The sequence below is a fragment of the Prenolepis imparis genome, unplaced genomic scaffold (assembly GCF_030444845.1).
Source record: "Prenolepis imparis isolate NDT839.2.m4 unplaced genomic scaffold, iyPreImpa1.0 SCAF_3, whole genome shotgun sequence".
NCBI classification, from domain to species: Eukaryota; Metazoa; Arthropoda; class Insecta; order Hymenoptera; family Formicidae; genus Prenolepis; species Prenolepis imparis.
In genome coordinates, this window is record NW_028141161.1 from 2,572,749 (window position 1) to 2,589,702 (window position 16,954).

The window sequence follows — 16,954 nt, forward strand, 5'->3', positions numbered from 1 at the left end:
TAATCTTCTTTCGTATTTTGTGAACACATTAAAAATTTTATATGGCAAAGAAAATATATCTCACAATATTCATAATTTGTTGCATATTTCTGAAGATGTAAAAATTCATGGCCTATTAGACAATTTCAGCGCTTTCCTATTTGAAAATTATTTGCAAACTATTTTAAAATCTATTCGTAAAGGTGAAAAACCGTTAGCTCAAATAATTAAAAGAAAAAGCGAACAAAATTTCCATCAAATTCAAATAGAAAAGACAAAGAAAAAATATCCTATTTATGAAAAGGAACATTTTGAAGGTCCGATTCTTAATCTTAACATTTGTAAACAATTAAAAAAAATTATTTTACAAGACTTTGTGTTGCGTATAAATCATCTTAATAATTGTTGTACTCTTATCAATGGAGACATAATTTTAATTGAAAATATTGTGCATTGTAATAATGACTTAAAGTTAATTGGCAGAAAATTTTTGATTGTAGAAAATTTCTATACGAGTTCCTGCGAATCAAAAGAGATTGGAATCTGTTCTGTTGACAATGTTGGTGCTGTTGAAATATTTAATGTAGCAGATATTTCATTTAAATGTGTAGTATTAAATTGGGAGGAAAAACATGTAGTATTTCCATTAATACATTCAAACATTAATTATTAATGTTATCATCAACAATTGCTACTATTTTTTATAGCAGAAAATTTCTCAAATTTATGGAAAATAGTTTTGTTTTAATAAATTTGTTCTTTTCCTATAAACTGATTTTTAAATTTAATTAATTTTAAAGATTAAAGATTTTATTTTATAACTTTCCATTAACAAATTGTTTTGTTTTTTTAAAATTGAAATTAAATGTTGCATTGCCTACAGTTGATTAAGAAAAAAATCAGTGGATGGTTATTCTTTTTTTTTGCTCTTTTTCTTTGCTATTAAAATTATTGAAAGTTACACTCTTGATTACGAGTTGTATGTTTTGGTTATTTTTAGTTGTTTATGTAGAAGGAAAATGTGCGAACAAACATGGATTGTAATACAATTTGAAGAAGATTGTTCTGTGGAAGCAATACCTCAACATGGATTCAAGGGCAGTTTTGCCATTGGCCTATATATTCAAAAGACAAATTAATGAGTGCAATAAGAAAGCATGAATCGTTAAATACATGCTGGCTTAGCTATAAAATAAGAAGTTTTAGAAATTCTACTTTTGGTGAGTTTTTATAATATATTTAAAATAAATGTTAGATTAAAAGGAAAGACTAAGATAAAATATCATTGATGTAGTAAAGCGAGCTATATGAGAGCCTGGCGCGGTATAAATAATGCGTAAAGTGTTTATAATAGATATTTACTTTATTATTTGTACATTTCGATTCTTGTTCGATCCTTCATCAATGAACAATTAAATAATCAAACTCTACACGCATTATTTAACACACCAGACTCATGTAGCCCGCTTTATTACATCTAAAATAAATATATTTACTAATTTTGATTACATGTGAAACAAATGTAAAATAAAACAATTATATTTAACTTTTTAGATGACTATTCCAAAGAACGCTCAAAAGAACATACCGCTGAATTTACGAGCGACTTAAATTCTGAAGTAGAAACTAATACTAAAAGAAAAGTATTTCAGAAAGTTTTAAGTTCTTCTTCATCAGAAGAGAACTTATTACCACAATCACCAAAATTAAAAACAAAAACTAAAATAGAACAGAAAAAATTTAGTTCTTTAAGAAAAGAAAGTTCTAAATCAATTGATGTTAATCAGTCTGCATACGAATTATCCAATACAGAAAATGGTAAGTTTTTATAGATTTATAATAATATTTATAATAAGCATATAAAATTTTAACATTTTTTCTCTTGTTTTTCTTTCTATATATGTATCTTATATTTTTTAAATACTTTTTACAGATAATTCAATTCTTGATGAAAATGTAGATTCCCAAAATTATGAAAGAGAATTAATTAGTAAGTGTATTTTATATATAATTTCATAGTCTTCTATTCATTTTATAGTTTTATACATATATTTAGAATAGAAATAATTTCGAGAGACAGTGCAATTTAAGAAACAATAGAAAATTAAATATTTTTATTTAAAAATTTAATTTTTATTTTACAAAAATTGGTTAATATACATATATATATATATATATATATATATATATATACATATGTAATTTTTTGTAGGTACGCCACGCAATTCACCCTGCAGTTACTCCAGTAAGAGAGAAAAATTTGATGGTAATATTATATAAACATTATATACACACACGCATGTACGCACACACATGCATACATACTAGTACATATACATATATGCATACATACACATACATACATACATATACGTGTGTGCGTGCGTGTGCGTGTAATGACTAGTACATTTAAATATAAATTAAAATAACTTTTAGAGAAGACTGTTAAGAACTTAGTGGCTCAGAATTATTTAATACGAAGTGTGGTTCTGGATATATTATCCGAAGTCAAAGATATTAAGTTGCAACTAAAGAATAATTCTCAAGAAATAAATACCAAAGAAAAAGAACAAATTTCAGTATTCAGTAATAGAGTTATAAATTTTCCGCTTAAAACCGAAGAAGATCTTCAGACAGTGGAACTCATTCTAGAAAATGATGACGAAATTACTAAAGAGGTAATTTTTAACTCAAAAACCATGTCACTACATTTTTAATTTTAAAAATAATTTTCATTATACAGGGTGTTAAAAGTGTCGCTCAGCGCCATTCGATAGAGAATGGAAATCTAAAATTTCTTTTGTAGCTCCGCGCTGATTGACTGATTACAATAATTAATTGCGGCGAAACTATTCATCAGTAGTATGTGGGCCACTATAGTGAGTCAAAACAAACCCCCACCACTCGGCCACTGGCGCCAGAGGGGCGTGGCTAGACAGAGCTTTTCGATCCGTGATTGGTCGATCCGCTAATAGGGGTCATTAGGCCCAGGGCTCTGATAGGCCTAACTATAGTGGCCCAGCACTCTGATTGGTTGGTTTTATTTTTGGGAAGAGAGTGTGAGAGTAGGCAGGGTTTTTTAAAAAAGCCGACAAAATGGCGATAAAATATCGTGGAATAGCGTAGCAGGCCTGGGGATTATGGCACCCCACCCCGTCTATGATAGGCTTTAACTATAGTGGCCCAGCACTCTGATTGGTTGATTTTTTTTTGGAAGGGTAGAGGGTGAGCAGAGAGCATTTCTGAAAAAAGCCGAAAAAATGTCGATAAAAAAACGCAGTATAGCGAAGCCGTCATAGAGCGGTGGACCCCGGTGATCGTGTATAGCGCTGAAAAAAGATAAATAAAAAACGCACTAATTTCGGCTGACCGTCGTTACTCGGCGTCGCATTGACGGGTAACGTCGGCATCGTCGCTAATAAAGAAAACAAAAAGATATACAAAAAGTACATGCGGCTAGCCTCCGCTTTCAATTTAGGCTAATTATCGTCACCTCGGGTAACAAAAAGAGGCCTAATAGAAAACACGTGCATTCGAGTTCGCATTCTAGTGACGCTACGTAAAGGTTTTATTGCTGAAAAAAATAAAAAAGTACAAGCGGCTAGTGCCCGCTTGTACTTTTTTAATAATTTCGGCTAATCGCTTCAGCGTCGCGTTGTCGGATATTATCGACACCTCGGATAATAAAAGGAGGCCTAATAGAAAACACGCGCATTCGAGTTCGCATTCTAGTAAACGATACGTAGGAACAAATAGGAAGGGTAACATTCGCTGACAATGGGCGGGTAATAAAACAAAATATGTTCGGGTATCAGAGACTGAGACGCAATATTTAGACAAATGTCGTTGCCGAGACCGTAAATTACGCTAAAGTTTTTAAAAAGATCGAGTTTCTATTTCGCTATGAAGTAAAGGGTAGAAGATATGGGAAAAATATAAAAGAATTCAAGTAAAAAAGTTTCACACACATTTATTATTAATTTTTCATATATATTGATATTACAAATACATAAAGTTAAAAGCGATACATAAAGTATGTTATTAAAATTACTGAATTAAATATGATATCGGTTAGCAACTACGTTAACACGTTTCTTTTCAGCGAAGAAAGATTTTGCGAAATAAATGTACGATTAATCGGTCGTTGTGTTCACAATTTTCGGTAAATAGAGTAAGAAATTGATTAAGATCGTAACCGACAGACATGTAATATAGAAATACACAGCTTGCGACGACTTTATCAGCCTCGGGAACGCCGATCCCGAGGGAGGGGGGTCGGGCAATCTCTCAATTCAAAGTTAATTCTCAGCCCCTCGTTAACGGCATGAATTTCGGTATCAGGAGGGTTCGTTAAATCGACGAGCCTTCGATAACAGGGGTGTTCGGTAACAGACGGTTATTAGGTAACCCGGTATGTTCGCGAAACAAACAGTCAATCGATAATCCGTGAAAGTAGGATCGATACAAGTAATTGGGCGCCAGGCGCGATTTCTCGCGCCCCGGTATCGATATCGGTACGACGGAAATCCACGGGAGTCCGGCTTTCGCCCAGCTCAGTGTGAGGTAGAGGGGCGCGGTTCCTAAATTAATCTATGGGTAGATTCTGGAGAGGAGGAGATATAAAGATCGACACACACCATTAGTGATTTAACAGACATATTTTAATTTAAGAAACACCTCTCAATATATTTTTCTCACCTATTTTTCCATTGTAAGTACGAGGTTAATTGATAATTAATCAAATGGAACTCAGTGATCTCAAACCAAGAGATACTGTTCCGAAAAATTAAAAATTAATTTTCGCGCTTGGCTCTATTGGCCGACTTCTAAAACATCAGATTTATTTATTTATTATAACATATATTTTAAGACAAACACATTATAATTATACATATAGATGGTTCGGTGGGGTTTACGATACCCTTGACAATGTTTCAGTAGAAATATAAGTGACGGTACTGGAGTCGGAAACAATAATCGCTACTCGCTATAGCGCGATACAAGCATTAACGAAACTTCGGGATTCTGATACACGAACAAATTACTGTGGAAAACGACACCAGGTAGTCGACATACACGCGGTACAAAAACTAGCACATTCCTTAGCGGGACTCGGATAACGCGCGTAGGACCGGAATTCGACAACACTTTCCGACCCGAAGGTCAAACAAACATCATATAATCTGAATCGTTACGGAAGTGATATCGGAACAGTATACGGTAATTTCGCGAACATTTATGCGACTCTCGCCGAGTTTTATTTAACGGTACGGTAATCAATAACTCGCAGAGCGCACTCTCGCACAAATTCCGTTACTCCCGGTAATCTAAAATGAATCGATAGGTCGCTTCTCGATACGAGTGCTTTTCCGGAAGCGGCACGATACGGTATTATACGGGACGAAACGGTACATAAATTAATTCTACGACTGTCGGTGACTACCTCTCTGAGAGGGAAATCATTCGCGCTCCTCGGTGTAGCTGGTCTCGCGTTAATTACAGAGCGATGAGGCTCCCTCCCGGAATCGGTAACTATAACGTCGGCTCGCGGGTTTTACGCCGTGGCACGTAACCACTACACGACACGGCACGATACGACACCAGCTTGACCGAGAAGTATTACAATTATAACGGACTACCTGAGTGGCGGCTTACAATGAATTTTTCGGTAGCTGTTGGATCCTCTTCTGGTTCGCCCGCTCGATAGCACGGATCACCAGACAGTGCTTCTCTCCGAGAGAGCCTCCCGGTCCTTCGAGTCCCGCGCCAATTTCCCGCGCATCCTGTCGATATTGGTCTCTGTGGGGGTAGTGCTGATACGCCCATCGATCCCTCCGGCTCTCCCAGTAGGGTAGCCGTGGATCTCGGGAATTTATTTCGATGATGATCGATGTCGTCATCCTGCCGCATATCTGTGTCGGTCTATATACGGGCGTCAGGGGCGGACGTGGCAGGCTGGCCGGGCCGTATTCCAGTCCTCCCCTGATTGCTCCTGCGGTCGATCCGGGGTCCTCCACCCATTCTGCAGCATGAGGGTATCCTTTTTGCTGTTCGTTATATCTCTGAAACAGGCGGTATCTCAGGCGACTGTTAGGAGGGCGGGAGCGACGGGAACTCGATACTTGACCTGGAGGGTTTGATGTTCGTTCTTCTATAACTTCCTCGGTGTTCTTCGGTACCAGGTCGCCTCCGGGGTTTCCGGAGTCTTGCTGCACATTTTCGAGGTTGCCCTCCGCTCAGGCAGTCGTCTTGCGATCCCCCAAGGGTCGCCCTGACCGCGCGGCACGGTATCGCGAAATAAAATTATAAAATGCAAGGTCGCCTCCTCTCAGGTACGCAAAGTACGAGGGGCAACCCCAGAATCTTTAAACCCCCCCATCCCCCCGGGAGGGCGGTGGCCATTGTGACGGCGCTCACGTCACAAGCTATATTGTCCGCAAGTTTGTAAGAAAAATCCTTGTAGTTGTCGGGTATTCCATCGATGGATGATGGAGTTTCGTCGTAGACGAAGGAGAAATCCGGGCTCCAGAGGCGGTATTCCGTAGCTGTCGAAGTAGGTGCCTGTTCCGTGTTCATCGAGGAAAAAGGCGACCCAATGTTCTCCAGGTCGTTTATGATCGTCTGTATTAGCGACGATAGGCTCGTCCACACCCTCGGAACTCTGTCGGCGGGATAGACACCCACATGCTGGGCATCGATATGGCGCAATGCTCGTATAATTTCGCAAGAGTTCATTTTTTCGACACAAAGACGAACGCGTCGATCCTGGTATTATTTGAATAACTTCGGTTTTTATTTCTCCCGCAAATCTTTCTTCTTTTTCTTCTTCTTTTTTAATTGTCTGCTCGACGCTTGACAAATTTTTTGTCTATTATATTATCCGTTTGAGTTTGAATATTATGAATTAGAACGGGATTGACATTTATGTTGCTAGCAGCGTAACCCTTGTCGCAGTCAGTTTTCACGCTTTCGTAACCATTATCATCGTCGTCGTCGTCGTCGTCACTCAATTGATAATTTTCGGGAGAACTACAAGTAGTGGGCTGACTAACGCTGAGAGTATCGCTGCTGCCGGTATTATTTTGATCAAGTAACCAGCGTTTAAATTTGTAAGCGTTATGTAAGGCGCAATGAAATATCTGTCGAAATCCGTGATGAGTGCAATATTGTCCACATTCTTCCTCCAACAATAGATTTTTGAATGCTGGAGAGATACCTTCCAAATTATATATCTCTCTGGAAAGTAGATTTCGCAAGTAATGTGCTTTTTCACTGCCTCTAACGTAAATGTGACGCGTGTGGCTTATAATTTCACGTAAATGCCGCGTAAAATATTTTGGATTAGCCTCGCCATCGAACCATTCGATCCCATGATAATTTCGTGCGAGCCAGCAGTTTTGTCGTCTTACTTTTTCGGGTAATTCAGCGAACGGATAGGGCGGTATCATAATCCAATGGTCGACGATCGGTGCGTCAATCGCGACAACCGCGACTTCCTTAGGAAGAAACTTCTCGCTCGTATCGCGGAAGCCTTGAATGTCAATGACTATACCCATACTGCGAAGAAAAACTTATACGCTTTCGTTGGCGAGGTTTAAGTTTTTCACGAACCGTCGACGAACGCGTCTCGAAGGAAACTGATATTCCTTTTTGTTACATTATAAGTTTTTCTTCTCGTAAAACGCGTCGGCGAGTGGAAGTGGAAGAGAGCGAGGATAAGAAAAATACAAAAAATTTTTAATCGTACGTTGCGACGAGAGACATGTAAATGCTGCGATAAAAAATTTAACCGGAAAAATCGACGATGACTTGACGAGACGAGTCTATTTCTATTACATTATCAAATATGCCGTAAACAATATAGTTAATTGTCTCGGTGAGCGCTTTTTTGAATCGTACCTCTAATCGTAAACTGCCGTGTCTTACAAGATTCCAATGCCCGGCGCAATTAGCGGACAAATCGGGTGTGAGATCAAAAGCGAAAAGCGTGTATCCCTTGGAATAATCGTCTCTACTTATGGAATTTCCCTCGTTTAAGAAATGGATGCCCGTTCCCGAGAAGAGCGTTTGATAAGCATCGACGTAAAACGGTTTTTCCGGCGAGAAAACCGGTTGTAACGGCCTACTAAGAATTTGCGTGCCGTCGACGTACAGAGAGAAGAAATTTATGCCGTAATTTTTAAAATTAAACGGATTTAATTTTCTATCTCCGTTAAATGCTTTATTATTAACAAATCCGACTATTATTCGTTTCGGTAGTTGTCCGAGTATTACGTTATCTAATGATTCGCCCACAACACCGCTGTGAATCGTGAATGTTTTAACCTCGACTCTCGTAAGCGGATATTTAACTGTAACTTTACTCAGCATTCTAGCATGCGCGAGTAACACTCCGGCACTTATTTTCGCCCTTCTCACTAGCAAGCTGGCATCGAGAATATGTATTTTTGACGCGCTGTTGCTTTCGATGAGGCAAAATGAATCTTTCGAGCGGACGAGTCTCAGTCCTACTTCCACTCCGTTAATTAAGAATTTGTCTTGATTGAAAACTTCGCAATGGAGATGTCCTATAAGATCTATCGCTCGCCCGTCGCGAATGTAATGGGCGCGTCTCGCGAGAGCGGTATTGCCTTTCGATTCCAGCGATTCGTCCATGCGACCCGGTGTATCCGCGTCCCATAGACATAACGTTAGATGGGAAGTTTTTGCGAGTGAAGAATAATTTAACAATGCCTCGATGTACGCGCGGTACGCGTAAGCGTTGTTTGGAGGCGACACGAGCTTTTGATTGAAATACACGTCGACCTGATTGAAGATGGAATGAAAAAAATGATTTACGGAACCTACGGCGGTATCTGCTGTTGTGCCGCTTGTTCCTGGAGCTCGAGTCGCTGATTCGTCGCCCGATTTCACACGTACGCGAAGACTCGGCAGAGTATGCGTGAGATCTAGATATTCTTTTCCGTGACCGGGGACGACGAATTCTATCGGTGAATCGTCCGAGAGAGAGGTCACGGGCTTGTAATGAATCCATTGTGAACTCTCGATACTAGTTTGTGTGGGCGGTAGGGAAAAGAGATCGAGTTCAGTCTTTAAACACTCGCTCGAATGTATGTGAAGAAAAGACATACTTATTCTCCGACAATTGTTTCGTCGTCGCTGTCCTCGTCGCGGTTAAATGCGTGTAAATTAAAATAGATTAAGAAAATATATCGGATACGGTACGTTTCTTGCCGATTTTACGTCGTTTCGTGGACGTCTTAAATCTTTTTACCGTCGTACGGGCTTTCTTCCTCTTATTCTTCGATGATTTTGTTTTCGTCTTCTTTTTCGTCTTGCTTTTCAATAAACTTTTCTTACTCGAGCGACGGCGTTTAACGATGCGCGTGTCGAGCCCAACAAAGGGAAAATGAGCTACGTGCATTTTCGCATCCGATTTATATCCCGAACCTTTCATGAGGCTAGTTATTTTTTCTTTAGCTTGTCTTTTAAGATTGTTACGCGATTCTTTAAAGCGATGTTTGGCCGCTACCTTAAACGGAGCATTGTTTTCTACATCATCGATTATATTAACGCCCGCGCGTAAAGCTTCTTTACCCACAGCCCGCGCAGCAGTACCTAAAAAAGGCAGCACGCGCCTGAATAATCCTCCGAGAAAACTCCCGGTACCGTGCCCTCGTTGATAGGGCGATCCGACGAAAACTCGTGGAATTCCACCACCGCGAGCTCCTCCATTCTGTAAATCGTCGTAATACGTCGAGTAATAATCCATCAACAGAGAACGAACGAACGAATTTTTTTTTCTTTTCTCTTTCTCGTTTTCTCTGTCATAGACACCGAGTATTCTTACGATATCTATTCGATACGTCTAAAGTGCAATGTCACCGTCAGCGTCCCGAATTCGAATGGTATACTTTGGCCCAGCTGATCTCTTATATCTATTTCGATCGTACGGAAACACGTTTGACCATGGACGTAAGAATACCTGGACGGAACGTAAAGTACCCTTTTAGACGCGGGGTGTAGTTCCTGAGGGGTGAGGGGTCTACGGTTGCGTCCATTTCAGATGCCTCAGATTTAGCGTCTATTTTCACGTCGCACGACGTTAATCGAGACATTACAACGATCACATTCCGTGAAATTATCCGCTGTCATTATCCGCTATCAACATTTTATTACGCAAATAATAATTTATTAATTAATAATTCATATTAATATAGTGATTATTAATGTAGTGAGTAAATTATATAACATGCCGGATTGTTGGGCTAAAGGCTGTAAAAGCCGAAATAACAATAGCCGGAAGAATAGAATACAAGTGCAATGGGAACATTCTCATAATAAAAAAATTACATTTCACAGGTAAGTGTATTTAAGTACAAATTATATATGTCATATATTAACTGTTTTATTGTTAACTTTTAATACTAATTGTATAATTATAGAATACCTAAGAATCCCAAAGAACGCCAAAAATGGCTCAACAAGATGGATCTGGACGATAAAGTACTAAAAAATGCAAAATTGTGCTCGCTACATTTTGAAGAAAGCGCTTTTGACAGAAGAGATGATTACTATATTAGAATCCGATCTGGTGTCATCCCATCTGTATATAAAATTTCAAAGAATTATCTAAATTATAAATATATAAGGTTAAGGGGCCTATTCTGTAACATTCAAGGTTACAGAATAGGCCTCTAAATATGTAATATTTAAGAAAGTTTATATTTTTACAGGGAAACACAAGTGTGAGTGACACAGAAGCTCCAAAGAAGAAACAAAAAGTACTGAACACAAGAAATCAAGAAAATATTGATATTGATCCCAAAGTATTTGACGTAGAAGGTATGTCTATATATCAATAATGAAAATAAATTTTTATAAAATTGATAGCACAAGAACAGAGAATAATCTGAATAATGATTCTTTACAGAAACTGTAAAAGATTATTCTGATTGCCATTCTAACAATCTTGAGTCGACGATAGATAGTACTATTATTAGTATTTCTAGCACTTCTGAAGGTAATTATTCTTTTTTGTTAAGATAATTAGTTAAAGATAATAATTTTCTTGAAATAAATAATTACAGATATTTAGTTCCATTAAATTATTATATATTTTTATATATATAGCGATTGATACAGTTTCCCAACCAAGTACACCATGTAAAGTTAAACATCAGGGAACGGCAGTTTCACCACATTTATCAGAAAATACGCCAAGGAAACAAATATTGAGAACTGCATTGGTCAATACAAGAAAAGATTTTAACAATAAAATAAAATCTCTGCGACAAAAACACCGAAGATCAATGAAATGCACTGCAAATTTGAAAAATGTATTGGCATCTTTAAAGAAGAAACATCTTGATTCGCAACAGTTGGACACTTTAAACGGCATAGGTACATTTAATAAACAATTATTATTCCGTCAAAATAGTAAAATACATAAAACTCTAACGCGTAAACAATACGAACCCGAGTTAAGATCGTTCGCTTTAACATTACATTTTTACTTACCACGAGCGTACGCATTTGTTAGAAAGAAATTTAATACATGTTTGCCACATCCTAAGACAATTTGTAAGTGGTATAAATCGGTCAACGGTGAGCCGGGTTTTAATAAAGAAGCATTAAAATCGCTCAAACAACGCGCCGAACTAGTAAATTATCCTCTTTTCGGCGTTCTTATATTCGACGAAATGGCCATAAGACGACATGTCGAATATGACGGTAAAAAATTTATGGGGTACGTCGATTTAGGTCCTGATATTGATTGCGGAGATACTATAGCTAAAGAAGCATTAGTGTTTTTAGTAAATGTAATAAATCAGTCTTTCAAAATTCCCATAGGATATTTTTTGATAAATGGATTAAATGCCGAACAGAAATCCAATTTAGTTACTTAAGCATTAACAGCTTTACACGAGCATAATATAACTATAATAGCAGTGACTTTTGATGGAGCTCCTGTTAATTTAGCAATGTGCAATATTTTAGGATGCAATTTAATACCTACTGTGTCTTTTCAGACTTATTTTTCTCATCCAATGACACAAGAGAAAGTAGCAGTATTTCTTGATCCATGTCATTCTCTTAAATTATTACGCAATTGTCTTGGAAATCATAAATCAATAATTGATGACCAAGGTAATATGATCCGTTGGGAATATTTCATGAAGCTTCATGAAATTCAAACAAACGAAGGGTTACATTTAGCTAATAAGTTAAGAATACAACATGTACATTACCAAAAACAAAAAATGAAAGTGAAACTTGCGGCGCAAATCTTTAGTGCCTCTGTAGCTGATGCAATAGATTTTTGTAGAAATGATTTACAATATCCCGAATTTGCAGATTCGACACCAACAACACGATTTATACGATTAATAAATAATCTTTTTGATATATTTAATTCGATGAATATGAAACAAAGAGGATTTAAACAACCATTACATGAAAATAATAGCTCTATTATTATTAACAAATTAAATGAAGGTTATAATTATCTTTTACAATTGCGAACAACAAAAAATGGTATATTGTTAATTGAATTAAAAATAAATGTGGAATGATCGGTTTTATGATGTGTATTAAAAGTTTATTAGAAATTTACAATAATTTAGTTGTTAGTCAAGATATTTTAAAATATATACCGTGTTATAAATTTAGCCAAGATCACATTGAATTGTTTTTCGGTTGTATAAGGGCTCAGGGAGGTTGCAACAACAATCCAACAGTTCGGCAATTTAAAGCCGCTTACAAAAAACTTCTTATTCACACAGAGATTGCAGATATAAAAACCGGTAATTGCATCCCTTTGGATGCTATTGCAATTTTACATGTCTCTTCAAATCCTGAAAATATTATTAATCAGTCGACTCCAACATCACGTTTATTCGAAAATAGCAATTGTGAAGATGATAATAATAATAATTTAGATTTACCATTTTTGCCAGGCACAGTTTATCTTTCTCAATGTTCTACTCGAATAATTGCTTATATTGCTGGTTTTGTTGTTCGCTATTTGAAAAAAGTAATACATTGTGATACTTGTGTCGATGCTCTCTGTGGGAATGAAACACATGAGGAATGCTCTTTTATTAATATTAAGAATCGCGGAGGATTGACACTCCCTTCGCATGATGTAATTGTTATATGTAAAATAGCAGAAACTGTTATTCGTTTTGCTTTACGTGAAAGTGGCGGTAAGCGTTTATTTAAAAAAATGACTGAAGCTTTTCTTTTACATTAAGTGATGCATCGTTTTATTGGAAATAACAATATATTTCATAGTTTGGAACAGCATTCCTGCGATCAAACTCCATTACAAAATCATGTGGTTCATCTCATAAGAGCAGTTGCTTCTAAATACATTCATATTAGACTATACTTTATAGTATAACGGATAACGAAAACAATATAAGTATAAGACAACAATTTAACAAAATAGTTTTGTTTAAAGGACAATAATATTTATTATATAAAGGATTAATTTTTTAATATAATATTTAATCAATTACATATTATGTGCGCAAATGCAGTCTTTACGAAGCCAAGCTGCATTTTGCATAATATGTGATTGATTAGACAATTAAAAAATTCATTCAAAAGGACATTAAAACATTTTTGCAAAGTTTATTAAGTTTATAATGTTACGTTTAATAATATATATATAAATATAACAAATATATATATGTAAATTGTAAAACAATATGAATAATTTTATTTTATTATATATATATATACATATATATATATATAATAAAATAAAATTATTCATATTGTTTTACAATTTACAATTTTATTGGATATTATATACATATATATATAATATCCAATAAAATAAAAATTATTCATATTTTTATATATTTTATATATGTATAACAAATATAATATAACTCAAATGTTAAGTACAAATATAGTTATATAATTATTATAATATATTCAAATATATAAATACAACAACATATAAATATATAAATTTCTTTTATTCGTTTTTTTCGCGTGAGAAATAAAGCTTTTTCGTTTTAAGTTTAAATAGATCACACTCCGTGAAATTATCCGCCGCCGCCATTTTAAATGCCTCATCCGTGTCAATAGACATTTCATTCCTCTCACCCTTTGTGCTTCACCCCCGCAGTATTGCGTTCCGTCTAGGTATTCTTACGTCTATGCGTTTGACGCCGCGTGATGTATTGAGCGGGCGAGAAATGTCTTATCTGAGTTGACGCAAACGCGTATTCATTTCGCGAGTCAAGCGCGACTATTCGAAGAAGGGGAGATTGTACATCGCCGGTAATGTAAGGTTCGCAAATGTCGCAATAGACAAAGAATTTGTCGGGAATACCTCCCAACAAACTACCCGGCTCGTTGGCTATTATCATACGAAAGTGCGTGAGTTCGTAAAATAGCAGAGAATGCATCTCTTCATCATAGACCTGTAACGGCCAGCGTCTCGTCTTAGTCGCCGTCAGTCACGATTTTCTTTTTTCCTTAATCATTATTTTATTTTATTATTTATCTTCTTCCTTGCCACCGATCTTTAAATTATATTTTACACGAGATTCCACTATAATCACATTTAATCTCAACGCGGTAATACGAATAAATCGCATCTAAATACTGCCGACAACAATCGAAGGAATACACAACATCGCGCCTGTCAAAACTAGCAGACGACAAGGCGGCCATAATAGAACGAGAGAGAGTTTGGTGAGAAAGCTCTCTTCGATTAAAGCGGGAAAATTCAAATAGCCTAATAAAACGATTTATGCTCTTTTCCCTTTTTCAATATTTAAACGTTAATTTAATATTATTATCACTAGACCATTCATGTCTAGCAGTCAAACTACGATATATAAACATATTTATAAAGATATTATTTTAGATATATTAATAATTATTATATATTAAGAATTACGTACGTATCATTCAGTGAAGTATTGCAAATAAGATAGTATATGTAAGACGCTTACATTCATATATATATATATATATATATATATATATATACATATATATATAAAACTTTTAACGCACACAATCAATTCAAGATTACACACATACAAGTGCATATATGAAACTAACGTAGACATACGCGTATAACATATACATATGCATCTACGGTATAACTCTTTATCGATAAAATCATGAACATAAATGTGTGAGATTCTAAATTTAAATAAACCAGACGGATATATACATTTTAACATCTTTATTTAGACATATTATTGAATTTTACAAATATATATATATATGTCAACAATGCCTTATATCAGGAATTATAAACTTAAAATACTGTACATGCACTCATATATATAACTAGACTTAAATTATTAATGCTATCAAGTTCACTTCAATATATATATATATTTGCTAATATTAAAATGGTTATAACAACAAATGAGAATTCACACATACATGTATTCACATTTACATTAATTAGCGACCAACGATATTGATACTTTAACAAGGGTAATAACACAATAACATTTGTAGCCAATGTCGTACGATTTAACGGTTTATTTCAAACGACGATAAACATACTTAATTACACAGTCTTAATGCTCTTAAGGACACGATATTAATAACTTAAGAATCAAAACATTTTTAGAAATACAAATGTACTGCGCAAATATTCTAAGAAGTCAGCAAATATACCGAGAATGTTTATATTTTCGCGACACGTGTCTCATCGACACTGGTCCACGTATGACTACCGAAAAACTGGGGGTAGCCCAAAAATATGTATATAACCGCTCGCACATTCATTAAGATACAGATAGAGCAGAACAGATCATTACTGAAAATATTATCAGAGATATACCGAACAGTCTCAATAAATATCATAATAGTTATATCGATTTCTAGATACGATTCGCATTATTTAAGATTGTTAAACAGTTATACTTATACTCATAGTGATACTTATAAAATATATATACGTGTTATAATAAAATTAATAGTAATATTTATAACTCATTTATTCACATATCTGCGATTATCCAGTGTCCACAAACTATCATCGTAAGTATTTACAGCATATCTAATTCATTCTCTCTCTCTCACAGTGAACATTTTAACTTTTCACGATCACATTTTAATTAACCTTTCAAACGAAATTTAATCTTATACTAACAAGTGAAGTGACTTAACTCTAACAAAAACGTTCGAATAATAAATTAATTATTAATACGGTACGCTAACACTCGATGCGACTCCGCGACACTCGAATCTCTTCGGCGTCGGTCGATACTCGCATCTTTCTACTGTCGCTCCACTCGTCGAACTCTCTCCTTATTGCATGATATCTTCAACCTAGAAAATAACCACAAACTCAGACTGATACATACATATATATATATATCTCAATTATTATTTAAGAAGATTTTACACTTATCTGATAATAATTCGATCTTCCATTAATATTTTTATTCCATCTACCGCGCGCCTTTCACAGAACGTCGTACAGCTCCTATCCTTCTGAGCGCCTCCGAAAGGGCGAGCAATCCTTGACATTAGCTCCGTTTCTGTACCCATCTCTCGGAGAGCGCCTCTTTAAGGGTGAACTTCTATCTATCCACAAGGTCACGCCTCTCTCAGGGCGATACACACATCCATCTCAACCTGTAATTAATGAAAGACAGAATCAATTAACGCTATTTAAGAATTAATTAAACATTAGTAAATGTAATCCATAGGTGAAAATATATATATATTTTAACAATCTAACCGACGAGTTAACTGATTGATAACAGGACATTAACTGGTGAAATATAACAATATGGAAATCGTTAATATTTACGCGCTTGTTAATTATTTAGTAGCAAAATGGGACCCGGAAGAAGAGCCGGCAAAGCTCATCTAGTAAAACGCTTGAGCCGAGCGTTATATACCGGAGACTTTTCTCGGACCTGTCAAACTCGCCCACTATCGGAGCAAGTGCAGATTTTGATAGACTACCTCGCCTCTC

At 35.8% G+C, this 16,954-nt stretch overlaps 1 protein-coding gene and 1 pseudogene across 1 annotated transcript; both read left to right on the top strand.

Moving 5' to 3' along the window:
- The first annotated feature begins 998 nt into the window (after positions 1–998).
- The window catches only part of LOC145934236 (uncharacterized), a 58,392-nt pseudogene continuing 42,436 nt past the window's right edge, over positions 999–16,954 (top strand).
- On the top strand, positions 10,232–12,061 carry LOC145933307 (uncharacterized). The gene is made up of 6 exons (XM_083032892.1): positions 10,232–10,341; positions 10,425–10,594; positions 10,714–10,824; positions 10,913–11,002; positions 11,113–11,382; positions 12,012–12,061. The coding sequence occupies exons 1-6, from the start codon at positions 10,232–10,234 to the stop codon at positions 12,059–12,061; spliced, it is 801 nt and encodes a 266-aa protein (XP_082889018.1).